The sequence below is a fragment of the Petromyzon marinus genome, chromosome 15 (genome assembly GCF_048934315.1).
Source record: "Petromyzon marinus isolate PM22_M1 ecotype Great Lakes invasive population chromosome 15, UKy_Petmar_22M1.pri1.0, whole genome shotgun sequence".
Lineage (NCBI taxonomy): Eukaryota > Metazoa > Chordata > Hyperoartia > Petromyzontiformes > Petromyzontidae > Petromyzon > Petromyzon marinus.
This window is the reverse complement of record NC_133681.1, coordinates 6615847-6643161: the sequence shown is the minus strand read 5'-3', so window position 1 is coordinate 6643161 and position 27315 is coordinate 6615847. Positions and strand designations below refer to the sequence as shown.

Below are 27315 nucleotides of genomic sequence, written 5' to 3'. Positions count from 1 at the left end.
GCAAGGACAAAGATCCACCGTATAGCCTCAACAGACTGTTGGGGCAGATTCTGTTAGCGAGCACCTATGAAGGCCGGCACGGCACACGAGGGGGTGGGTGGCCAGCACCACGCCCGGCCGCCTTTGTCCCACAAGTGGCGAATTTTACACACCGCACCAGGTACTCATTTGAGGCTGAGTCGACCTAGAGGAGGCTCAGAGCTGGTTCAGATAATCGTCACTGGTGTTGGCCCTGAGAGGGAATCATACTCGGGTCTCCGGGGTTCGTAGCGCAGTGAGGTAACCGGTACACTACCGCTCCCCACATACATACACATACATTATAGTGATATATCAGATTTGCTTGCGTTCGGAATTGTCTTCCACGTTTGCTGGACTTTTCCAGTGCGAACACAGATTATACCGCTCCAAAGTTCATTTTCCCTGCAGTTCAGGCAATTTAAGCGTCGTCACGAGTCTCCATCAGCATCATAATTCGTAGCGCTTACACCAGACATGCTGTCAGTTACACTAACACCATTAGTTATACAATTTTAATTATGCTACACCATTGCGTTAATTACATTGCTTTTATTATTAAACGGTTCTTATTTATGCTAATATTTCTTACATGTGTTGTTATTATGTACCTATGTTGAGCTTCTTTCGCACCGCACCTAGCCAACCGTGCTAATCGGAGATGGGGGGGGAACAGGACAACAAACTTAACACAAAAAGCAGTTGTAAACATTTTATTTTTTATTCTAAATTAAAAAGTGCATAGCTCCAGTGGCTTCCTAATATCGGAAATAAGAAAGGAAGAAATCAGAAATTCAAATAGCAGTACTTTCAATCGTTTAACCAAAAACGATCGTCTCATATATTATCGGTTTTTTTGTATTACTTTCATTTAGCCACGAGGGGCCTGAGTGGATCAGATGGATTACAAACAACATGGTGATTGAGGACAACCAGAGTGCTACACAGCCCCTCGTGACGTTAGGACAATGCCCTCTTCAATGGCAAGGTCGCTGTGTGGGAGAGTGTCACGCCGCCCGTTTGGAACTGGAGAGGAGAAGAAATGTTTGGTCGCTTAGGAGCAACACAATCGACCTGCATTGTCACCGGCAAACCCCCCCCCCCCCAAACAGCACAGTGGTTCAACACGTGCAGTCACCTCTCTACAAGTCCCGCATTACAATTGCATCGGCACTCACGGGAAGTTAACATACCTTGTTGTTTAAATCCCGAGTGCGATTGCAACATCACGCGTGCGGTGTTTTACTTTGAAAAGGATGCGAAGCTGCGTTACGGCACCGCGCACATCCCAAAGCGATGTCGTAATGTCTCACGCTGCTATTGCTTGCTCCTGCAGTCCCCGCCTAATCCTAATCCGCAATGATGAGGACACATAACCATTATCCCCGTTTATCCTTACAGCCATTTGGGTCACATCCCTTACGGGCCACATGAGGCTGACTTCATGCCCTAACGCGGCGCATTGACTAAAGCAGCACGCTGTTTTTTTGTACATTTCTTGACAGCATCACAATTTTATTTCGTACTCCAAACGCGCGTTTAATCACACGGATATTTGTGTGTGTGTGCGTGTGATTCCTTAACGTGGAATAAATAGAAGCTGAGGCATCAAACTCACGTGGATGTTGTGAGAGAGCAGACACCGGAGCAGCGAGCGTTTCGTTTGCCGTCAGCCACTGGCGTCTGGGGTTCCAATTAAAAAAACTAAGAACAACTCTTACTACTCCAATGAGCACCTGCTAGAGTCAATATCCTGACTGCCGCGTTACCATTAAGGTGTGTGAATTGTACTCTCATGGAGAGCGGTGGTGACCTGGCTTCGATTCCCGCTCACGGCCAGCAACGGTGACGATTATCTGAGCCGGTCCTGGGCATCCCCTAGGTCGACTCAGCCTCAAATGAGTAACCTGGTGCGGTGTGCAGTAAACATCGCCACTCGGAAGAGACAAAGGTGGCCGGGCGTGGTGGCTGGCCACCCACACCTTTCGTGTGCCGTGCCGGCCTTGATAGGTGCTACTCGATAAGAGCACTTGCTCCTGCAGTCTGTTACAGGCTACACGGTGGGATCATTGTTAATTCTCTTGATGACCTGCAGTATTGAGGCGATTGTGATTCTTAGATTGTTGCTCTCATACCCATTGTGACTACAAATGTAGAGTACGTAAAAAGTTTACTTTTAAATACATAGCATCGGATAGTAATTAAGCAGCTAAAAATACAGATATTACGTTTCCGGGGTATCATCTTGCGATGAATACCACAACTTTCAAAACAGGTACAACAACATTTGAAAGCACTCTACAATAACATTAACCTTCATACATTAATACAGAACAGACACGTAGTGGAAGCGCGCAAGACGAGTTAAAAGGTATTGTCAAAATAAAGATTGTTAATTTTCTTCATGTTCGATTGACAGATTATTGAAACAAATATGTATTGCTTAATTTTGCATGAAAAAGTACAGCAGAGTGTGGCTCCCTCGCAAGATCCTCCCACAGCTGTATCAGTCATGGGGAACTGTTTGACCATACTTCACCACGGTGGTCCGTGTGGGATACTTGAAATGAAGGGATCGGGTCAGACATGGATCGCCACTGATGTAAGCCGTGGGTGCTGGTAATCTAATTCAGGTGACCCAGTCCACATGGCCACTGCTGTATACCTGGCACATATAAATACATGGTCGTGAAGCCTCAATATCATCTAGTCGCAGTTGGGCTTAGAAGGAGGGCATTCTTTTTTCTTGGGAGAGAGGTGAAGTTTCGTTTCTACTCAGCAGTACAGCCATGGCAACAAACCTACAGCGTGAAACTACGAAGTGCAGTCTTCATACTCTGTAGTTGGTACAAACGCAGTGCAAGGGCAGCGGAGAATCACTATAAAAATAACCGTATCCAGCAAGGGCTGTGGATGATGTTACTTTTATAGCGATCCTTACACCCTCCTCCATTTACACCTTTTTCCACCAAAAGCATCACACATCGGCTGCGAAGATCTGTAATGACAACAACAAGCGAGCCTACGCACACGGCCGTGGTCACGGTTGCTTCAGTGATACGACTTTGTGAAGTTTCACGTTCTCGGTGAGAACCGTATCGCACACACACACACAATGCTTTGCTACTTTTCAAAGGTTATTTGCATCATGCACGGTACATCAAATGAATGCTGTGCGTTGCCACTAGAATAATTGTGAAAATCATGGGCTTATGGTAGGGGTGTAATCCGAACTGGTTGTTGTTGTTGAAGTGGCTACTGTGCCCAAATGGCAGTCACTCGTCGCCCTTGAGGGCAGACCTCAGTGATTTGGCGTGCCGACTGTTTGGCTCGACTCCAAGTTTCGGTGGTCTGTCTCCTATGGCACTGTCTTCACAACATTCATCGATATGCAACTATACCTACGCGTGTTCACACATCACGGGTACAATCCATTGGTTTTGTTTTTATATTTCCTATACATCTCGCCATGGTGGCGAGATGTTAACTACCTCGCCTGGTGTGCAGGCGGTCGTGGGTTCAATCCCGACCCTGACGCCTGCAGTATATTTGGAGTTTGCGTCTCTCTCCTCGTGGTCGCGTGGATTTTTCTCCTTGTCCTCCAGTTTTTCCTTCCACATGTATAATTATCAACGCGCGTTTAGAGTATTTGGATGCGATAAATGTCCACGTGATAAGCCACTTTGTTGGGCTATCATTTTATGACCAGGTCGCTTCTGAAATAGAGCTATGTAGCTCAGTGGGCCTTACCTAGTAAAAAAAAAAAAATGTTATAGGAAAGTTAATTGTATAAATGTTAAGTTCACCATGTTAAGTAGCATTGTGTTTACAAAGACTAAAATGCGAAATGTAATTACTCTGCATACATTTTTTATCTGTGGTTAACCTTCAGGGTATTATGTACGGTGTGTGTGGCTCAAATAACATAGTGTACCTTTAAGTGCTGTATATGTGGTTCTCAGAGTCTCCACTTTGGCAGCTTCAGAACCCAAACCGGGCAACTCGCATGAAATAGATCATGCGGTTTCCAATCACGATCCGATCCGATGGTTAACACCCCCAGTAGAATAACACGCCACGTTCAACCACTTTTCTAAACACGAGCCATTGAAGCCCAGGGGTAGAGATGACTAAACATGTTAACCACATTCGGTAAAGTCACGTAGGTAAAATAAAATAAAACCATTAACTCACGACGTTTCGGAGGCAACACAAGCTTCCGTTCTAGAACCCACGGGCTTTTATCAGAGATTTGTTCATGAAGCAATTCAGATCTACAAACACAGACACAATTTCAACCGAGAGGATGGTTTCAAATTAAGCAACCATTGGAAAGATGTTCTAAATCGAACCAAACATTAAACTAATTTTCAATGGTACAGTATATTTTTCAAGTAGTGGTACCCCAAACTTTCGCAGCTCTTATAAATTCCCTTTTCACCCCATCAATAGGTAAACTCCCCCTCCCCCCTTCCCCCCCCCGCGCCAAACTGCAAGTCCACCGGCACGTACACCACCTCTTTCCTAAAATCCGCCAATCAAATGCTAATTTTTATGCTAATTTCTTTGTCAGAACACCTTGTTTGCTCGCACACAGGTCCGATGTCTGAGCGTGGTTGTGTTTCGCTAAATTCTCCTGTTTGATGAGTACTAGGTGCCTCGGTGAATGTATATGCTCTAACTTTAACACAGCTATTTCTGTGACCAGTTATAAGCTAATCACTCAGCTATTTCAATGCTAAATTCGATGCTAATTCCTTTGTCAAGGGGTACCTCTGCGGATGTGTATAGTTTAACTTAGCTATTTCAATGAGCCATTTCAATGCTAAATTATATGCTAATTCCTTTGTCAAGGCGCTTGGTCTTTTTCTTCTCACACAGCTTAAAGGTCGTGATCTAAGCGTGGCTTCTTCCACTCCAGCGCTGTCCTCCAGACAGTCTCGTCCCTTCACCTGATGAAGGCCGCTTGTGTTGTGGCCGAAACGTCGTGATTTTTTGTTATTTTATTTTCACCTACGTGACTTTACCCAATAGAACCAAAGAGTACAAGCTTCCGTCTTCAGGTGGAACAGTCACAGCAAGATCGCTGCATCAAGTGGGGGGCTCTGAGATCCTCGAGCTTATATACAGGCTAAGGGGGGGGGGGAGGAGCCAAGTAGGGGACATTGATGGGGTGCGGGGCTAAGTTAATCCGTCTTTTGTTATGTTGAGGGTGCGGGGGATGCGGTGGGTCACTGCACGGGGGCAATGGAAAAATGGAAACAAAAATGGAAAAATTCGAAAAGCATATGCTGTGCGCTTATAAGGTAGCTAAAGTTTTGACTCGGTTTATGACATCTTTACAGTGGTTGCTTAATTTAAAACCATCCTCTCGGTTGAAGTTGTGTCTATGTTTGTATATCTGGATGGCTTCATGGACAAATCTTTCGTAATAACCGGGAGGTTTGCAGAGTACTTTGGTATCGGAGAAAACAATCTGATGAGAACCTGCTGTGTTGATACAATGATCAGCTACGGCCGACGAATTCGTTCTGACATTTTTCAAATCTGATTTGTGTTCGCGAATTCGGTCAGAAGTATGTCGTTTCTTAAACATATTTGCCGAAGACTTCTGCAAATACAATCACAAGCCTGTTTCATTATTGAATTGCACCCCAGCTTGACAAAAGGAGGCAATTAATGCTCTTGATTTTCTAAATCCCTTGTTTCATGCATTACACGTGGCGCTGGGTGGGTGGGGGGCTCACAGGGTGCAGGTCTACCTAGTGTGCCACTAGAACGGAGAGGCAGGATGCGTGGTGTGGCAGAGGATTCCAACAACCCCCAACGCTGGGGAATGATTCGCCTCGGATCTGTGAATGCGCCGAGGCTCCTGCAGTTTTTAAAACATTACTTTTAAAATATATATTTTAAAATGTATATGCGTATGTATGTAGACAGCTTTTGCATCTTTAGGATTTACCATCTCTCTTCTACAATTCCTTTTCAAAGTGGTTTTACACACGATCAATGACTGAATGTTGAGGGTAGAGTGTGTGGGGGCGGGGTGGGTGTGAGAGGCCTCTTTTAGTCGTGGTGCGAACCGAAGTGGCGTCTCGAGCCACGATGAGGTCGAGGTGTGGACTGGCGCCCTTCTGCAGAGGCTGCTGCTGCTGCTGCTGCTCGTGTGTGCTTTTCAACAGACGGACCACACGCGAACAGCAGGACAAAGAGGCCTTGTGCCCCACATTGGCCTCTTACTGCACCCGACGGATATTTGATCAAATGTGTTTGTCATCTCATTACACAGTGGTTTTCAGATGTTGCCATTCCTGTTTGTTTAGTTGTATTTATAGGATTGTACACTTATTAATCATAGCATGCGCATTTCTAACGAGCAGTATTTCATGTACGTTCAATATTTGTTTCATGGTTGTCTCGTACGTGTGTATGTTGAATTTCTTTCGCAACGTACGTAGCCAACCGTGCTAATCGAAGGTGTGTCAACGATGTCTTATTTCATGATTTTATTCTTCTGTGCAGCTCCTCGAAGCGATTTTTATTTCGAAAGGTGCCAGATAAAAAAAAGAGAACGTTTAATTGATTGTCCTCGTCAAAAGGGAGGAGGCCATGTGGATCGAGATTGTACCACTGGTGGCTGTGTAATTTCCACAATATTGTATTCAACACATTACATTTTAATGCGTCATACTCGTATATGCCATCAGAAAAATTCAGGATACACAGTGTGAATAATCTACCCAGGTCATACATTCTGCAATCACATCCTGCTATATATGGTCTTTCGAATTGGGCACATTAATTGTATTTAAAACTGTGTGCACGTATTTTTAGTTGTATTACCACATGCATTGACAGCAGCATTGGGTTATGTCACAGTCAGTGCTTCAGTGGAAGCTCATTAAAGGTTAATGCACGTTTCAGTTTCAAGATAGCTCACTGTGATATACAGCATGCGCTGAACCGTGAAGAACGTTTAAATAGGAATAATAGGATACTGGCGCATAATAGTAAATTAGTTGAGCTGTGAACACCGAAAACCTATTCTTCTTCGGCATCATATTTGACACTGGAAAAAAGGTCCCATAGATATAACTGCTCGAAAAGAGCTATAAGTGTTCTGGTACTTCCATTGCCTTTGTGCTGTTCACCTTTTGGCGTGCTCTGGTCTTACACTGGTGGTGAGACAAGACCATAAACCATAAAGAAGGCTGTCTCTGGTGTAGGCCAATTAGTTTCAAGGACAATGCAATTATTATCAGAGCATGTTTATTTGCATGTTTTGCCAGAAATATCTGTGGTTAATGCAGACTTGATGTATGCACAACGTATCTATTTTGGTGTTTGAACATCTTAACACCTCCTGTTTTATTGCCAGGAAAGATAAAACCTCCTCTTATTTTTCATCGTTTTGATACGGGCAAATTAAGGTCCCATAGATACCGACAGCCTCACTGATCCCCCCACGTTCGCGATGCGTGAGGTCATCGCCGTCCTTGTACCACCGCGATGTCTACGGTGCCTCCCACTTAAGAGCTCGAAGCCACTTGCTGAAGAATGCGAAGCCAGCTCATGCCCACCGCTCTGCCCACACCACGTGCCTCAACATGAGCGTACATCCAGAGTCATTCTCATGGTGGTGGTGGTGATAATTCCTTTAATATCCTCCTTTTATGTTGCAATCACTCGCCATATCTCAAACACCTCTAGTCAAATAACAGCAACTTACTGTGGAGCGGCTAAGTTAGCATCTAGCTCCTTAATAAAGGTATTTTTTGGGGTTAGATTGCAAAAACATAAGTGCGCCGTTAAACACACCACTACCCGACACAGCCAATGAATAAGCGTTGTCCTTGATTGCCATATTGATACAGATATCACTCATGCATAAAATACCATTTTCTTTACACTCAATAATTATTTCTCTTCTAAAGCAGTTTCAAAAGTTCTTTATCTGTATGAGTGTTCTTGGTTGCCCAGGAGAGCCTCCCCCATCTCATAACTCTTTGCAGGAGGCTCCTGCCAGGCTTTCTCAGTCAGGGGCGATGTTCGTTGTGATAAATACCAATTGAGTAATTTGTGGGTATTTTTTTTTTACTTGGCAAAATTTGGACCATGACGCTGGCACACGTAATGGTCTACTATTGCAAATGACGTCACGGGAACTTTAACGTCCACTGTGAAGACAGAATGGCGCTTCAGTAGTAACCGGGGCAGCCGCTGGAGTCGAACCGTGAAGCTCTGCAACAAAATCTTGGCCTGCTAAAAATCAATGTGCCTCTTGAACCCCATCTCATAGCCCCCCCTCCATTATGGACACAGCAGCCTGAAGATAGATGAGGACGGCTGGATGATGGTTAAGAAGAGGTGGAGAAAAATAGGGGGAGCACAAATGAAAAAAATATGTGTAGAGCTTAAGTGGAGAAAAAGGGGAGGCTAGCATTAGCTGGGATTGAGTGAACAATGGTAAGTGAATGAGACCAAGTCAGTGGATGTAAAGTATATATAATAAAAATAGGCGTGATTTTTTTAAAATTATTTTATTTCACATTTTGTTTTTACATGACTGCATAGAGGACTGTCGCTGAGATATACTCGCATTGCAAGCTCAGTTCCTACACAGTGATGCTCTTGGTGATGGTGGTGGCAGCGGTGGAAGTGATGCATTACTTTTAATCATCACTTGATGAGGCCCTGGGCGAGGCTGGCTTCATCCAGAGTGTAGCTTACATTGCTCTTGTCAGTCGAGAGTGTTTCCCTCATTTTCTGGTCAGTACACGTGGGTCAACCGATGGTGTCTCCTGCTTTGTTCTCATCAGCGAACGTGCGTCCATTCATGGTGTCTCTCGCATTGTTCTGATCAGTATAAACGTGGGTCCATTAAAGGTGTCTCCCGCATTGCTCTCGTCAATGAACGTGGGTCCATCCATGCTGTCTCCCACGTTGTTTTCTTCAGCGAATGTGGATCGACCCGTGGTGTCTTTCGAATTGGTCTCATCAGTGAACGTGGGTCCATCGATGGATTCTACCACATTGTTCTCATCAGTAAATGTGGGTCCGTCCATGGTGTCTCCTGCAGTGTTCTCGTAAGTGAATGTGGGTCCATTGATGGTGTCTCCCGCATTGGTCTCATCAGCGAATGTGGGTCCACTGATGGTTTCTACCACTTTGTTCTCATCGCCAAAACTGTATTGTCCGTGTGGGTGTGTATTGTTACCTCTGGGAGGATATCGTCCAAATGGCCGTGAATCGTCAATTCTAAAGGGCTTTGGCCCAGAAAGTGCATTGTGTTGCCTGTGAGAATGTGCTGTCTCTCTGGGTCTGTATTGTCACTCTTGGCACGATGTTGCCTGTGTGAGTGTGTACTGTCAAGGAGTTTTCTGTGTTTGCATGCACCGTCGGGTCCATTGATGGTGTACTCCACATTGTTCTTGTCAGCGAATGTGGATCCATTGATGGTGCCTCCTGCATTATTCTCGTCAGTGAATGTGGCTTCATCCGTAGTGTCTCCCGCAGTGTCCTCGTAAGTGAATGTGGATCCATTCATGGTGTCTCCCGCATTGTTCTAATTAGTGAACGTGGGTCCACTGATGGTGCCTCCTGCATTGTTCTTGTGAGTGAACGTGAGTCTTTTGGTCGTGTCTCATGCTTTGTTTTCGTCAGTGAATGTGGGTTCATTGATGGTGTCTCCTGCATTGTTCCCATCAGTGAACGTGGATCCATCCATGGTGTCTGCCGCATTGTTTTCGTCAGTGAATGTGGGTTCAATGACAGTGTCTCCCGTATTGTTCTTGTCAGTGAACGTGAGTCTATTGATAGTGTCGCGTGCATTGTACTCGTGAGTGAACGTGGGACCTTTAATGGTGTCTGCAGCATTGATCTCGTCAGCAAATGTGGGTTCATTGATGGTGTCTCCCGCATTGTTCTGAGTAGTTAATGTGGATCCATTGATGGTGTCTCCCGCATTGTACTCGTCAGTGAACGTGGGTCCATTCATGGTATCTCCCGCATTGTTATCATAAGTCAATGTGGGTCCATCCATCCTGTGTCCTTCATTGTTCTCGTCAGCAAATGTGGCTTCATGCACGGTATCTCCAGTATTGTTCTTGTCAGTAAACGTCGATCTGTTTATGGTTTCTCCTGCATTGTCTTTGTCAGCAAATGTGGGTTCATCCATAGTATCTCCCGCATTTTTCGTGTCAGTAGAAGTGGATCTATTTATGATGTCTTCAGCATTGTTTTCATCAGCAAATGTTGGTTCATCCATGGTGTCTCCCGGATTCTCATCAGAGAATGTGGGTTCATCCATAGTGTCTCCCGTATTATTGTCAGTGAATGTGGGTTCATCCATAGTGTCTCCCGGAATCTCATCAGAGAATGTGGGTTCATCCATAGTGTCACCCGGATTCTCATCAGAGAATGTGGGTTCATCCATAGTGTCTCCCGTATTATTGTCAGTGAATGTGGGATCATCCATAGTGTCTCCCGTATTATTGTCAGTGAATGTGGGTTCATCCATAGTGTCTCCCGGATTCTCATCAGTGAATGTGGGTTCATCCATAGTGTCTCCCGTATTATTGTCAGTGAATGTGGGTCCACTGACAGTGTCTCCCGTATTATTGTCAGTGAGTGTGGGTCCATTCATGGTATCTCCCGCATTCTCGTCAGTAAACGTGGGTCCATTGATGGTGCCATCACCAAAACTGTATTGTCCGAGTGGGTGTGTATTGTCACCTCTGTGAGGGTGTCGTCCGTATAGTTGTGAATCGTCAATTCTAAAAGGGCGCTGGCCCAGAAAGTGCATTATGTTGCCTGTGAGAATGTGTTGTCTCTCTGGTTCTGTATTGTTACTCTTGACATGGTGTTGTTTGTGTTTGCGTGTACTGATGGTGTCTCCCGCATCATTCCCGTCAGTGAACGTGGGTCCATTGATGGTGTCTCCTGCATTGTTCTTGTCAGTGAACGTGGGTCCATTGATGGTGTCTCCTGCATTGTACCCGTCAGTGAACGTGGGTCCATTGATGGTGTCTCTTGCATTGTACCCGTCAGCGAACGTGGGTCCATTGATGGTGTCTCCCGCATCATTCCTGTCAGTGAACGTGGGTCCATTGATGGTGCCATCACCTAAACTGTAATGTCCGTGTGGGTGTGTATTGGGACCTCTGGGAGGGTGTCGTCCGTATGGTTGTGAATCAATTCTAAAAGGGCGCTGGTCCAGAAAGCGCATTGTTTTGCCTGTGAGAATGTGTTGTATCTCTGGGTGTGTATTGTCACTCTTGACACGGTGTTGTCTGTGTGAGTATGTACTGTCAAGGAGTTGTTTGTGTTTGCGTGTACTGTTGGGTCTATTGATGGTGTCTCCCGCATCATTCCCGTCAGTGAACGTGGGTCCATTGATGGTGTCTCCAGCAACATTCCCGTCAGTGAACGTGGGTCCACTGATGGTGTCTCTTGCATTGTACTCTTCAGTGACCATGGGTCCATTGATGGTGTCTCCTGCATTGTACCCGTCAGTGAACGTGGGTCCATTGATGGTGCCATCACCTAAACTATAATGTCCGTGTGGGTGTGAACTGGGACCTCTGGGAGGATGTCTTCCATATGGTTGTGAATTGTCAATTCTAAAAGGATGTTGGTCCAGAAAGGGCATTGTTTTGCCTGTGAGAATGTGTTGTATCTCTGGGTCTGCATTGTCACTACCGACACTGTGTCTACGTGCTTGTGTAGCTTCGCCTCTGGGAGGGTGTCGTCCGTATGGTTGTGAATCGTCAATTATAAAAGGGCGCTGGCCCAGAAAGTGCATTGTGTTGCCTGTGAGAATGTGCTGTCTCTCTGGGTGTGTATTGTCACTCTTGACACGGTGTTGTCTGTGTGAGTATGTACTGTCAAGGAGTTGTTTGTGTTTGCGTGCACTGTCGGGTCCATTGATGGTGTCTCCCGCATCATTCCCGTCAGTGAATGTGGGTCCACTGATGGTGTCTCCAGCAACATTCCCGTCAGTGAACGTGGGTCCACTGATGGTGTCTCTTGCATTGTACTCTTCAGTGACCATGGGTCCATTGATGGTGTCTCCTGCATTGTACCCGTCAGTGAACGTGGGTCCATTGATGATGTCTTCCGCGTTGTTCTCGTCAGCGAATGTGGGTCCATTGATGGTGTCTCTTGCATTGTACCCGTCAGTGAACGTGGGTCCACTGATGGTGCCATCACCTAAACTGTAATGTCCGTGTGGGTGTGTACTGGGACCTCTGGGAGGATGTCGTCGGTATGGTTGTGAATTGTCAATTCTAAAAGGATGTTGGTCCAGAAAGCGCATTGTTTTGCCTGTGAGAATGTGTTGTATCTCTGGGTCTGCATTGTCACTATCGACACTGTGTCTACGTGCTTGTGTAGCTTCGCCTCTGGGAGGGTGTCGCAGGTATGATTGTGAATCGTCAATTATAAAAGGGCGCTGGCCCAGAAAGTGCATTATGTTGCCTGTGAGAATGTGCTGTCTCTCTGGGTGTGTATTGTCACTCTTGACACGGTGTTGTCTGTGTGAGTATGTACTGTCAAGGAGTTGTTTGTGTTTGCGTGCACTGTCGGGTCCATTGATGGTGTCTCCAGCAACATTCCCGTCAGTGTACGTGGGTCCACTGATGGTGTCTCTTGCATTGTACTCTTCAGTGACCATGGGTCCATTGATGGTGTCTCCTGGATTGTACCCGTCAGTGAACGTGGGTCCATTGATGATGTCTCTTGCATTGTACCCGTCAGCGAACGTGGGTCCATTGATGATGCCATCACCTAAACTGTAATGTCCGTGTGGGTGTGTATTGGGACCTCTGGGAGGATGTCTTCCGTATGGTTGTGAATTGTCAATTCTAAAAGGATGTTGGTCCAGAAAGCGCATTGTTTTGCCTGTGGGAATGTGTTGTATCTCTGGGTCTGCATTGTCACTACCGACACTGTGTCTACGTGCTTGTGTAGCTTCACCTCTGGGCGGGTGTCGTCCATATGGTTGTGAATCGTCAATTATAAAAGGGCGTCGGCCCAGAAAGTGCATTATGTTGCCTGTGAGAATGTGCTGTTTCTCTGGGTGTGTATTGTCACTCTTGACACGGTGTTGTCTGTGCGAGTATGTACTGTCAAGGAGTTGTTTGTGTTTGCGTGTACTGTCGGGTCCATTGATGGTGTCTCCAGCAACATTCCCGTCAGTGTACGTGGGTCCATTGATGGTGTCTCTTGCATTGTACCCGTCAGTGAACGTGGGTCCACTGATGGTATCTCCTGCATTGTTATTGTCAGTGAACGTGGGTGCATTAAAGGTGTCTCTTGCATTGTACTCGCCATTGAAAGTGGGTCCATTGATTGTGCCATCACCTAAACTGTATTGTCTACGTGGTTTTGTAGCTTCACCTCTGGGAGGGTGTCGTCCGTATGGTTGTGAATCGTCAATTCTAAAAGGGTGCTGGCCCAGAACGTGCATTATGTTGCCTGTGAGAATGTGCTGTCTCTCTGGGTGTGTATTGTCACTCTTGACACGGTGTTGTCTGTGTGAGTATGTACTGTCAAGGAGTTGTTTGTGTTTGCGTGTACTGTCGGGTCCATTGATGGTGTCTCCAGCAACATTCCCGTCAGTGAACGTGGGTCCATTGATGGTGTCTCCTGCATTGTTATTGTCAGTGAACGTGGGTCCATTGATAGTGTCTCTTGCATTGTACCCGTCAGTGAACGTGGGTCCATTGATGGTGTCTCCCGCATCATTCCTGTCAGTGAACGTGGGTCCATTGATGGTGTCTCCTGCATTGTTATTGTCAGTGAACGTGGGTCCATTGATGGTGCCATCACCTAAACTGTAATGTCCGTGTGGGTGTGTATTGGGACCTCTGGGAGGGTGTCGTCCGTATGGTTGTGAATCAATTCTAAAAGGGCGCTGGTCCAGAAAGCGCATTGTTTTGCCTGTGAGAATGTGCTGTCTCTCTGGGTCTGCATTGTCACTATCGACACTGTGTCTACGTGCTTGTGTAGCTTCGCCTCTGGGAGGGTGTCGCAGGTATGATTGTGAATCGTCAATTATAAAAGGGCGCTGGCCCAGAAAGTGCATTATGTTGCCTGTGAGAATGTGCTGTCTCTCTGGGTGTGTATTGTCACTCTTGACACGGTGTTGTCTGTGTGAGTATGTACTGTCAAGGAGTTGTTTGTGTTTGCGTGCACTGTCGGGTCCATTGATGGTGTCTCCAGCAACATTCCCGTCAGTGTACGTGGGTCCACTGATGGTGTCTCTTGCATTGTACTCTTCAGTGACCATGGGTCCATTGATGGTGTCTCCTGGATTGTACCCGTCAGTGAACGTGGGCCCATTGATGATGTCTCTTGCATTGTACCCGTCAGCGAACGTGGGTCCATTGATGATGCCATCACCTAAACTGTAATGTCCGTGTGGGTGTGTATTGGGACCTCTGGGAGGATGTCTTCCGTATGGTTGTGAATTGTCAATTCTAAAAGGATGTTGGTCCAGAAAGCGCATTGTTTTGCCTGTGGGAATGTGTTGTATCTCTGGGTCTGCATTGTCACTACCGACACTGTGTTTACGTGCTTGTGTAGCTTCACCTCTGGGCGGGTGTCGTCCATATGGTTGTGAATCGTCAATTATAAAAGGGCGTCGGCCCAGAAAGTGCATTATGTTGCCTGTGAGAATGTGCTGTTTCTCTGGGTGTGTATTGTCACTCTTGACACGGTGTTGTCTGTGCGAGTATGTACTGTCAAGGAGTTGTTTGTGTTTGCGTGTACTGTCGGGTCCATTGATGGTGTCTCCAGCAACATTCCCGTCAGTGTACGTGGGTCCATTGATGGTGTCTCTTGCATTGTACCCGTCAGTGAACGTGGGTCCACTGATGGTATCTCCTGCATTGTTATTGTCAGTGAACGTGGGTGCATTAAAGGTGTCTCTTGCATTGTACTCGCCATTGAAAGTGGGTCCATTGATTGTGCCATCACCTAAACTGTATTGTCTACGTGGTTTTGTAGCTTCACCTCTGGGAGGGTGTCGTCCGTATGGTTGTGAATCGTCAATTCTAAAAGGGTGCTGGCCCAGAACGTGCATTATGTTGCCTGTGAGAATGTGCTGTCTCTCTGGGTGTGTATTGTCACTCTTGACACGGTGTTGTCTGTGTGAGTATGTACTGTCAAGGAGTTGTTTGTGTTTGCGTGTACTGTCGGGTCCATTGATGGTGTCTCCAGCAACATTCCCGTCAGTGAACGTGGGTCCATTGATGGTGTCTCCTGCATTGTTATTGTCAGTGAACGTGGGTCCATTGATAGTGTCTCTTGCATTGTACCCGTCAGTGAACGTGGGTCCATTGATGGTGTCTCCCGCATCATTCCTGTCAGTGAACGTGGGTCCATTGATGGTGTCTCCTGCATTGTTATTGTCAGTGAACGTGGGTCCATTGATGGTGCCATCACCTAAACTGTAATGTCCGTGTGGGTGTGTATTGGGACCTCTGGGAGGGTGTCGTCCGTATGGTTGTGAATCAATTCTAAAAGGGCGCTGGTCCAGAAAGCGCATTGTTTTGCCTGTGAGAATGTGTTGTATCTCTGGGTGTGTATTGTCACTCTTGACACGGTGTTGTCTGTGTGAGTATGTACTGTCAAGGAGTTGTTTGTGTTTGCGTGTACTGTCGGGTCTATTGATGGTGTCTCCCGCATCATTCCCGTCAGTGAACGTGGGTCCATTGATGGTGTCTCCAGCAACATTCCCGTCAGTGAACGTGGGTCCACTGATGGTGTCTCTTGCATTGTACTCTTCAGTGACCATGGGTCCATTGATGGTGTCTCCAGCAACATTCCCGTCAGTGAACGTGGGTCCATTGATGGTGCCATCACCTAAACTATAATGTCCGTGTGGGTGTGAACTGGGACCTCTGGGAGGATGTCTTCCGTATGGTTGTGAATTGTCAATTATAAAAGGATGTTGGTCCAGAAAGGGCATTGTTTTGCCTGTGAGAATGTGTTGTATCTCTGGGTCTGCATTGTCACTACCGACACTGTGTCTACGTGCTTGTGTAGCTTCGCCTCTGGGAGGGTGCCGTCCGTATGGTTGTGAATCGTCAATTATAAAAGGGCGCTGGCCCAGAAAGTGCATTATGTTGCCTGTGAGAATGTGCTGTCTCTCTGGGTGTGTATTGTCACTCTTAACACGGTGTTGTCTGTGTGAGTATGTACTGTCAAGGAGTTGTTTGTGTTTGCGTGCACTGTCGGGTCCATTGATGGTGTCTCCCGCATCATTCCCGTCAGTGAATGTGGGCCCACTGATGGTGTCTCCAGCAACATTCCCGTCAGTGAACGTGGGTCCACTGATGGTGTCTCTTGCATTGTACTCTTCAGTGACCATGGGTCCATTGATGGTGTCTCCTGCATTGTACCCGTCAGTGAACGTGGGTGCATTGATGATGTCTTCCGCGTTGTTCTCGTCAGCGAATGTGGGTCCATTGATGGTGTCTCTTGCATTGTACCCGTCAGTGAACGTGGGTCCACTGATGGTGCCATCACCTAAACTGTAATGTCCGTGTGGGTGTGTACTGGGACCTCTGGGAGGATGTCGTCGGTATGGTTGTGAATTGTCAATTCTAAAAGGATGTTGGTCCAGAAAGCGCATTGTTTTGCCTGTGAGAATGTGTTGTATCTCTGGGTCTGCATTGTCACTATCGACACTGTGTCTACGTGCTTGTGTAGCTTCGCCTCTGGGAGGGTGTCGCAGGTATGATTGTGAATCGTCAATTATAAAAGGGCGCTGGCCCAGAAAGTGCATTATGTTGCCTGTGAGAATGTGCTGTCTCTCTGGGTGTGTATTGTCACTCTTGACACGGTGTTGTCTGTGTGAGTATGTACTGTCAAGGAGTTGTTTGTGTTTGCGTGCACTGTCGGGTCCATTGATGGTGTCTCCCGCATCATTCCCGTCAGTGAATGTGGGTCCACTGATGGTGTCTCTTGCATTGTACCCGTCAGTGACCATGGGTCCATTGATGGTGTCTCCTGCATTGTACCCGTCAGTGAACGTGGGTCCATTGATGATGTCTCTTGCATTGTACCCGTCAGCGAACGTGGGTCCATTGATGATGCCATCACCTAAACTGTAATGTCCGTGTGGGTGTGTATTGGGACCTCTGGGAGGATGTCGTCCGTATGGTTGTGAATTGTCAATTCTAAAAGGATGTTGGTTCAGAAAGCGCATTGTTTTGCCTGTGAGAATGTGTTGTATCTCTGGGTCTGCATTGTCACTACCGACACTGTGTCTACGTGCTTGTGTAGCTTCACCTCTGGGCGGGTGTCGTCCGTATGGTTGTGAATCGTCAATTATAAAAGGGCGTCGGCCCAGAAAGTGCATTATGTTGCCTGTGAGAATGTGCTGTTTCTCTGGGTGTGTATTGTCACTCTTGACACGGTGTTGTCTGTGTGAGTATGTACTGTCAAGGAGTTGTTTGTGTTTGCGTGTACTGTCGGGTCCATTGATGGTGTCTCCAGCAACATTCCCGTCAGTGTACGTGGGTCCATTGATGGTGTCTCTTGCATTGTACCCGTCAGTGAACGTGGGTCCACTGATGGTATCTCCTGCATTGTTATTGTCAGTGAACGTGGGTCCATTAAAGGTGTCTCTTGCATTGTACTCGCCATTGAAAGTGGGTCCATTGATTGTGCCATCACCTAAACTGTATTGTCTACGTGGTTTTGTAGCTTCACCTCTGGGAGGGTGCCGTCCGTATGGTTGTGAATCGTCAATTCTAAAAGGGTGCTGGCCCAGAACGTGCATTATGTTGCCTGTGAGAATGTGCTGTCTCTCTGGGTGTGTATTGTCACTCTTGACACGGTGTTGTCTGTGTGAGTATGTACTGTCAAGGAGTTGTTTGTGTTTGCGTGTACTGTCGGGTCCATTTATGGTGTCCCCAGCAACATTCCCGTCAGTGAACGTGGGTCCATTGATGGTGTCTCCTGCATTGTTATTGTCAGTGAACGTGGGTCCATTGATGGTGTCTCTTGCATTGTACCCGTCAGCGAACGTGGGTCCATCGATGGTGCCATCACCTAAACTGTAATGTCCGTGTGGGTGTGTATTGGGACCTCTGGGAGGATGTCTTCCGTATGGTTGTGAATTGTCAATTCTAAAAGGATGTTGGTTCAGAAAGCGCATTGTTTTGCCTGTGAGAATGTGTTGTATCTCTGGGTCTGCATTGTCACTATCGACACTGTGTCTACGTGCTTGTGTAGCTTCACCTCTGGGCGGGTGTCGTCCGTATGGTTGTGAATCGTCAATTATAAAAGGGCGTCGGCCCAGAAAGTGCATTATGTTGCCTGTGAGAATGTGCTGTCTCTCTGGGTGTGTATTGTCACTCTTGACACGGTGTTGTCTGTGTAAGTATGTACTGTCAAGGAGTTGTCTGTGTTTGTGTGTACTGTCGGGGCCATTGATGATGTCTCCCGCATCGTTCTCGTCAGTGAATGTGGGTCCATTAAAGGTGTCTCTTGCATTGTACTCGCCATTGAAAGTGGGTCCATTAATGATGTCTCCCGCGTTGTCCTCGTCAGTGAACGTGAGTCCATTGATGATGCTATCAACAAAACTGTATTGTCTACGTGGTTTTGTAGCTTCACCTCTGGGAGGGTGTCGTCCGTATCGCTCTGAATCGTCAATTCTAAAAGGGCGTCGGTCAAGAAAGCGCATTATGTTTCCTTTGAGAATGTGCTGTCTCTCTGGCTGTGTACTGTCAATCTCAACGATGTGTCTACGTGGGTGTGTAGTGCCACCTCTGGGAGGGTGTCGTCCGTATGGTTGTGAATCGTCAATTCTAAAAGGACGTTGACCCAGAAAGCGCATTATGTTGCCTGTGGGAATGTACTGTCTCTCTGGGTCTATATAGTCACTCTCGACACGGTGTTGTCTGTGTGGGTATGTACTGTCAAGGAGTTGTATGCGTTTATGTGCAATGCCATGAATGGGTCGGTGTTGTTTGTATAGGTTCGAATCAGCGTATCTATGGTGCTGCTTCAGAAAGTGCAATACATTGTTTCTGAGACTGTGCTGTTTCTCTTGGGGTGTATTGTCACTCTGTCGTGTCTGTGGGTGCGCTCCGTCACAGGTGAGGCTATGTTGTCGGTGTGCATGTGTGCTGCCAAGAGCGAGATTGGGCCACGGGTGCTGTCTCAGTGGGTGTACTTTGTCAACCCTCAGAATGTGCTGCAGGTATTGTCTCGGTGTAAGATCGCTACCGACCCTGAGAATGGGGTTCAGGTGTTGTATGTGTGAGTGTGCATCACCGCTTCTGAGATGGGATGGTTGCCAAATATAGTTTCGTGCTGAATGTACATTTCCTGTCACCATTTCTCTGCGGGTCTCTTTGCTTCCAGTGATCAGATTGAGTAAATGTTCAGTGAACCTGTCTGTCGATTTGTCAGAAGATCTGTTCGAAGATCTGGCTATATAACTCGTCGAATACCTGGTTGTAAGCCAGGAAAAAGATCGGCTAGTAGGTCTGGCTGTAGTACTGGTGGTAGGTGTTGTTGTGAGTCTAGTAATAGATCTGGTTGTAGGTCTGGCTGTAGAACTGTGGATTTTTTTTTTGAGTCCAGTAACAGGTCTGGTGGTAGGTATGGCTGTAGATTGGGTGGTCAGTGCTGGCTCCACCGAGCACACTGGCCGGTCGATATTGGCCCTGCAGACCTCATCCTAGAGGCCGGCGGAAATATCGACAAGGGAGAGTGTCAGGGTTGGCAAACATTAGGTATGTTATCATTCATTAAGACAGAAGCTTACACTCATTTTTCATGCATTGATTTGTGTCTAAGGGCTATAAAATACGATTAATCATCATCAATCATTGTATAGCCACTGCAGGATGAAGGTCTCTCCATGTCATCTCCATCTATTATAGTCCTACCATACCAGAATTAATCCAGCTCCCTCAACTTGAATTGTAAAAAGGTCTCGCGACGTCACTAAAGTGCCACAATGATGCACCCCTTACTATAACTTGAAAATAAATGACAAAGCGAACCTCAAACTTGTGTAGGACATCTCGTGATGTGCATGCGACATGTGTAGCTCCCGTGATAAGCACTGTTTTGAATTGGTCAGAATACTGTAAATTCTGCTTGTACAATTTAACAGAGCAGTTCAGTTAAATGGTCCTCCTGCACACATTGATTCACTCCAGTTGCTGTCTTACTGGTGTTCAATCACTTCTTTATCACTCTTTCATGGGCACGACCAGTCATTGTGGCCAGGAAATTCACACAATGATGCCCTTCCCATCAAGATGGCAATTTCCTGGTATCCCTACTGTGTCCAACAACCATACTGCAGGAGATTTAACATCATCCTTTTTTCACCTGTTCGACTGAGGAATTATTTTCTATCATCTCCTTTACCGAGTTTCTACAAAATTTTACATCTCATCTTATCTGCTGTGCCCTTAGTTTCTGATTTTCAGAACTCCCATTGTTTATTTTCCCAAGTTCTTATAAACTTGCTCTATTCAAAAAAGTTGGTCGGTGATTTCTTACTCGAATGAGCATTGGGGCGATGCGATGTTGTATTTATCATGCATATTTTGTTGCTGGCTGCTTTGCATTATGGGGCTTTAGGCCTGTGTTGAATATATACAATAAAATATTTTTATTAAATTGTGCTTGTTCGCGTAAACACCCGATTTGGAGCTAGAATTCGTTTTAAGTAATTTTTCAAGATCACGTGCCAATCCAAACACCCCACTTAATTTGCAACCCATACTCAGTGTGTGAATAAAAAAATATATACTATTAAACTATAAACAAAACATGTGTTTATTTTCCCAGGTAAGGCTCACTGAGCTATATAGCTCTTTTTTTACAAGCGACTTGGCCACAAATGACAGCTCAATGAAGTGGCTTATCATGTGGAAATTAATATCAGCCAAATAATCTAAATCAGGGGGGAAAAACAGGAGGACCCGAAGAAAAATGCACACAACCAAGGAGAGAACATGCAAACTCCAAATATACAGGCGTCAGGGTCGGGATCAAACCCACGACCTCCTGAATCCCAGGCGAGGTAGTTAATATCTCGCCACCGTGGCACCCCACAATGTTGCTCGAAGCAAGCTGCACTCACCTGGGGGAGCCCGACCAAATCAGGCCGCACCTTTGCATCGCTGGCGCACGTGTACAACGCCCGCTCGCACTCGTACAGCACCCGCTCACACGTCGTGTTGGCCTCCCGCTCCACTCTTTGCTTTTCCTTCGCAGCCATCTCTTCCAACTCCCCTGCCACGGCCTCCAGCACCTCTGCCACGGCATCTTGGGTCACCGTGGCCGCCGAACGCTCATCAGCCTTGCGTGACGCCGCAGGCCCATGCGTCTTGCAAGAGGGCCGCTCCTTGAGTTTGGCCTCGAGCGTTTGCAGGCCGCTCTCCGACTGGCAGTAGTCGAGGATTGCGGCGCGAGCACAGCAGTGGGCCATCTTTAGCCACGGGGATGGACGAATGGGGCAAGGAACATGTGGGCAGACAGGCAGATGTTTTAGTGTCAAACGGGTGAGAACCAGGTACGATTAAATGAACTTAAACAAGGAAACATGTTCTTTCTTACAGCTCTTGGTCAATCCACTTATGGATGAAATAAATAAGAAGACAGTATGCCTCCTTGACATAATAAAAATGTTTCAACACGTCCCATTATCTACACAGCATTCTGTGAGTGCGTAATTTAACCAGCATTGGTTGAGCGCAAGCAAACTCTGGACTGGTCTCAACGTGCAGTGTATCACCACAAGTCACGCTGGCTTAAACCAATGCTGGTGATCTACCAGATATTTATCGGGTAAGGATTTTTTAGATATGGGTCCTAATTCTATGAAAAATCATATAATACGTAAATCTATATCATGAGTGTTTTTGTGAGACACAATCGCAAATCCGGTTTGGGGAGGCCTTTATCCATCACCCCAACGCAGCGTCGGTGCCTCCCTCACTCACTCACTCTACTCATTCCCCCCAGCCAAGCCTCACCATGCAGCACAAGTCCAGTTCGTCCCGGGGCTCCGCGTGACGGAATCTCGCGTGGCAGAAGCACCCGTATCCGGAGGAGAGGTTCTTGGCGACGTCCGCCTGCTTGCACCGCAGCATCGAGAGGACGGACACCCGGCCTGCGCTCTCGCGCTGCGCCACGGCCACATTCAGCAGCAGCAGCAGCGGTGGCAGCAGCAGCAGCAGCGACAGCTTCTGGGAAAAGACGGCGCCGTAGCTGGAGGTCGCTTTGCCTCGGCTACAACTTGAGCGTGAGGACGCTTCCATCTGGAGAGAGAGAAGCAGCCACAGAGCGGTTAGGTCTAAGTCATTGGAGTGCTTTATTTTATTCCAGTTGGCTCAAATGGTAGCCGCACACCGTGGTATGCGCAGATATTTTTTTATGGAAGTTGTTGCCGCACCATTTTCGATTTTACAAGGAACGACACGTCCGATAGTTTCTCGTCCTTAGTGAGCAACTGGGATAGAAATTTACAATCAGAGATCATGTGACCACCCAACACTGTGTACTCTTTAGACCAATCCCAGTCAGTCAAAACCTTTTTACCAATCTCCATTTGCCTCGGCTACACAGAACCCTGCTGCTCTACTCTATTGCATCGAGTTACCATAGTTGCTCATGTTTAATGCGTTGCTGGCAACAGTTGGCCATCTCACTGGCATGGTCGCAGAAAAGTGGCCACGTGCACAGGGGCTCACATCGTTTGTATCTCAAGTTTGGAGCAGAATGACAGGGAAATTAACGCACATCTTTCACGATACCAACAGCAGCACGATGAGGATGAAAACGTTTACAGGGTACCATTATGATGAAAAAAAAATGTAATCGTATGGACAGGCTGCCTCTTATAACACCATTTCCTTATGGGGGCTCTCTGTCCTGGAGGAAAATTCCTGAACGATTCAAAATTCCTGGGCGCGAGAACACGCGGCGTGCAACACTCCCTGCCTTCCCCGAGCCGCTCGCTCGGTCAGTGAAAGAGAAGCGCATGCTCAGTTGGTGCCAAGCCAACCAGCCTCGAACGCATCCCGTGGATCGTGTGTTTATTTGACCTTTGGTAACTGTTTTTTTTGCTTCATCCTGATTGCATGTTTGACCCACAATGTCTGGGGAAAAAGGCCTGCAAGTGATGGTTCTGGTAATGTGGCTAAACAAAGGAAAGGCATCAGTATGGATGTAAAAAAATAAGGTCATACGATGTGTGGAGGCAGGAGAGAGTCCGGTTAGTTACACGAGTGTGTACATAACTTGTTTATATATCTTTTTTTATCATTTTCTTGGTTCTTTCGGTAAAGTCACGTAGAAGGGAAATAATAAAATAATAAAAATAAAACATCATAAAATAAAATTCTCACGACGTTTCGGCCACAACGCAAGCAGCCGTCCTCAGGTGAAGAACAGAGCTGTCGGAAAGACAGCGTCCTAAACTTTCCCACAGTTCTGTTCTTCACCTGAGGACAGCTGCCTGCGTTGTGGCCGAAACTTCGTGAGAATTCTATTTTATGTTTCATTTTTATTATGTTATTTCCCTTCTAAGTGACTTTACCGAAAGAACCAAGAATATGAATCCCTGCAGTCACAAAAGCTTTAAATATAAATTGTATGTCATTGTCATTAAAAGTCATTTTTATTTATAAAATGCTTTAAAACATGCATCATGTGTACAGTATCATTAAGGCTATTACCGATACCCCAATGATGCCCTCATATATCGCTCATAGGTAAAAAAATGGTGCTGTTGTTAACGCATCTCCATTGGTACAATGTTATAATGATCTCCTATAGCGCTGTTTCATATCGTGCTCCATTTACCAGGAACCCATTCTGAGCCCTATAAGAGGTATGCCTGTATAGGTGTCTCTATCTATTAATCACAAAAAAACATGTATTCAATTGCAATTTTACCCACTCCTCAAACTTGCATTTTGAATTGATTTTTTTTATTTTGGCAGTGAATTTATCCATTTGGTTCTTGAATTCAAATTGATAAAAGACATTTTTATTTCATGTCATCAAACCCATGTCCGATTTCAAATCTCGCAGTTTTATTTAAAAAAATGTATGGCAATTGTTTGTGATGAAAAAAAAAGCATTTTACACGTAGTGTATGGTGCACTCATTGGTCATCAGTCTGAGACCAACTCACTTGAGAACCCACTTTAAATCAAGATCGATTAAAACCAGGATTCGAACAGGTCTCAGCAATACTCAGGTCAATGTTCCCAACACAGCCATTATAACTTTTGCGAATGACGCCACAGGATCTTTAACGTCCCGTGTATGGCCGACGGTGCATATTGTACTGCTAATACACCCGGCTAAAAATGTACCATTTTAATATTAGTTGACATTCAAATGGCCGAAGTTGATTATTAAAATGCATTTACATTTGACGGACTTTTGGCAGTGGGAGTGTTTGAAAATGCAGCACATTATGTCTCTTACACAGAACGAGTATCCGTGCAGGATGTGAATCTCCCGTGGTGAGATGTTAACTACCTCGCCTGGTGTGCAGGAGGTCGTGGGACCTTGAGGCCTGCTGTATATTAAGATGTTTTTCTTGTTCGTGTTTTTGTTTGTTGTGGTTGCACCCGATTCAAGAGCCGAATGGCTCACAGGGCTGTGCCAAAATAAAGAAACTGAAATATTGGGAGTTTGCGTGTCTCTCTCCCCGTGATCGGGTGGATTTATCTATGGGTCCCCCGGCTTCTCCCTCCACATTGAGAAAAGTGCGTTTAGAGTTATTTCGGTTGCTGTACATTTCACCCATAAGTCACTTAATTTGTGATAGCCAGGTGCCCAGGTCGCTTCAGGTGAAGCTGTCTACCTAGTGATGATGAATTACAAACTGCACCAGGTAATCAATCAATAAGGTCGAGCCGGCAACTCTCAACTGGGTCTCATCAGCAGTCACACTGCTACTGTGTGACCAGGTGTTAGTTGACAAGTGCCCTCTCCGAACGCCAGGTGTACTTGAATTATACAAAAACACGTACATCAATAATATCGCACGCTCTAAGCGCACGCCACCGTTGAGACACGTATATATATATTTTTTTTAAATGACGATATTAACACATAGTAGTGTACATTTAACGTTGATTAATTACGCGAGGAGACGATGTTAAAATGTGTCCGACGTGACATTCAACAATTGCAAGTAACGGACCCTGCTCAATCCACTGCTGGACGATGGCCTCGTCACGGCGTTTCTCCCTGGACCATCGTGTGCCGAGACCGGCTCAGATATCCACTCCCCCACTCCGCACTACCAACCCAGATATCCGGTCGTGTATCTGGACCAAAAAAAAATTGATACAAAGGGGTAACTTTGTTAACTTGCGAAGTTATAAATTCCCCTGCACCACGTGGTCGAAAGGGCGGGCGGGCGGGTAACCGCCAAACGCGACCGTTACGGCCGTGACGTCACCCTCCGATATCGATTCGTCGATTCAAGTCGGCAAAATCGATATCGAAGCAGCTTCCGCATTCCTCGACGCGTTTCCTCGATTCGCGTCGAATGTGGTTGCGGTCCGCGATCGATATCGATCCGTTAAAATGTACAATAGAACCGCCCACACACACGCACACACAAGTATATAAATATTCAGTTTTCAGTTTTATTTATAGTGGTATAGCCCTGTGAGCCATTCGGCTCTTGAATCGGGTGCAACCGCAACAAACAAACTAAAAAACAAAAACACGAACAAGAAAAACATCTTCAAGTGACTATGTGTTGACTGTGCAAAACAGAAAATCCATGGGGAAACAAAAACAGCAAAATATTCCTGAAAAAATCACCGTACACCACCAACGCTGTGTGCAAAAAATCCCAGTGGGATGCAAGTTAAACAACAACAGCAACAACCACAAGAAAACTTAGATTAAGGCCATCAGTCTAACTCAGTACTACAACAAAAACAAACATGTCCAAACCCAAAAAAAGTTTTCGAAATCACCAAAAACTAAAGCCATAATTGCAACGTAACAGTGATCATGGGGACTGTGACCGAATTTTTTGTTACAATAAATTACATAAATAAATAATATAAATAGCAGTGGCGTTCCTTGCCTCTGTAAAACATGAAGCCAGTATTTGGTTCACTCTTGCCTGGCGACTGACGAGAGAGACGCTGAATGTCGAAACCTGTCCAGAGTTTGCTTGTGTTGAAGCAACACTGCTGATTGTTGTGTACTCCCACACAAGAAGGCCGCGTTGGCCGATGGGATGTATCAATTGTACTTTAGATATGGGAGGAAAGAGGAGGCGGATGATCTCCTGGGAACTGATGCTTCAATCTCTCCGCCTTTTTTCACAAAAATACCCTCCAACCAACTAGCAGGCGTTCTGGATTTTAACTTTGGTGACACGCGTTTACTTAATGAGTGTATACAGTTATTACGGTAGTTCCGTGTTTATTATTATGTCTCTTGTTTAATATAACAGCACCATGCCTGGCCCTGACTAAGTAATGTATTTGCTACTCTTTTGGGTTTTTCGGTAAAGTCACGTAGTTAAAAAAAAGAAAAACAACTACATTTATATTCTTGGTTCTTTCGGTGAAGTCACGTAGAAGGGAACCAATAAAATATTATTTTAAAATATTAAAATACCGAAAGAATATGAATCCCTGCAGTCACGAAAGCTTTAAATCAAAACTAAATGTATTTTATTTTTTACCTACGTGACTTTACCGAAGAGAGAAAACAAAGAGTACGAATCATTGTAGTCACGAAAGCTTCAAATCTATAAATATATTTGCTGCCATGCATTACGACATCGAACACGGGGGTTCCTACGTTGGGCAAATGCAGTGCGCGACGGATTTATCAATCATCAGGCGCGTGCAGCGTTGCCAGCGCAAGCTTCACCCGAACGTGAGAGGAGAGGCGCTTGGGGCGATGACGGCACTGGCGTGGCGGGTCGCCAGCCCCGAAGTGTGGCAACCCCGCACCCAGACACATCCCGTCCCCTGAAACAGCTCTCTGCCCGTCACTACTCTACCTAGGGGGGCCGTCCATAAATGACGTCACGCGATTTTGGACGATTTTTTACCCCCCTCTCCTCCCCCTCCCCCGTCACACGGCGTCACAAAGTCAGACACCCCCCCCCTCAAATATGACGTCACAAAGGTCTGCCCCCCACCCCCCAAATTTTTTTTTTATAAAACAAGCTTCAAATCGCTTTAAACTATTGTCATTGTAGTGCGTATTCAATGCGGAGCTGCACTCTGATGTTGTAGGAGAAAACATTTATTT

At 46.1% G+C, this 27315-nt stretch overlaps 1 protein-coding gene across 2 annotated transcripts; it reads right to left on the bottom strand.

Annotated features, from left to right (window-relative positions):
- Positions 1-715: 715 nt before the first annotated feature.
- Positions 716-25442, bottom strand: LOC142924639 (uncharacterized). Of its 2 annotated transcripts, XM_076067267.1 has the most exons (4): positions 25226-25442; positions 22038-22322; positions 21143-21490; positions 716-3016 (listed from the first exon to the last, which is right to left on the bottom strand). In XM_076067267.1, exons 2-4 carry the CDS (start codon positions 22320-22322, stop codon positions 2996-2998), a joined length of 654 nt encoding a protein of 217 aa, XP_075923382.1. In that variant the 5' UTR covers positions 25226-25442; the 3' UTR covers positions 716-2995. The 2 variants fall into 2 exon arrangements, with proteins under 2 accessions (XP_075923382.1, XP_075923381.1); XM_076067266.1 differs by lacking the exon at positions 716-3016 and having other exon boundaries at positions 19727-21490.
- Between the last annotated feature and the right edge of the window lie 1873 nt (positions 25443-27315).

What these genes read in the sequence shown, in the direction of transcription:
- LOC142924639 (XM_076067266.1), bottom strand. Translation starts at nt 22,322, where the DNA reads ATGGAAGCGTCCTCACGCTCAAGTTGTAGCCGAGGCAAAGCGACCTCC. An exon ending in AACTGGACTTGTGCTGCATG is followed by an intron (nt 21,491 to 22,037) that starts GTGAGGCTTGGC and finishes CCGTGGCTAAAG; the next exon opens with ATGGCCCACTGCTGTGCTCG.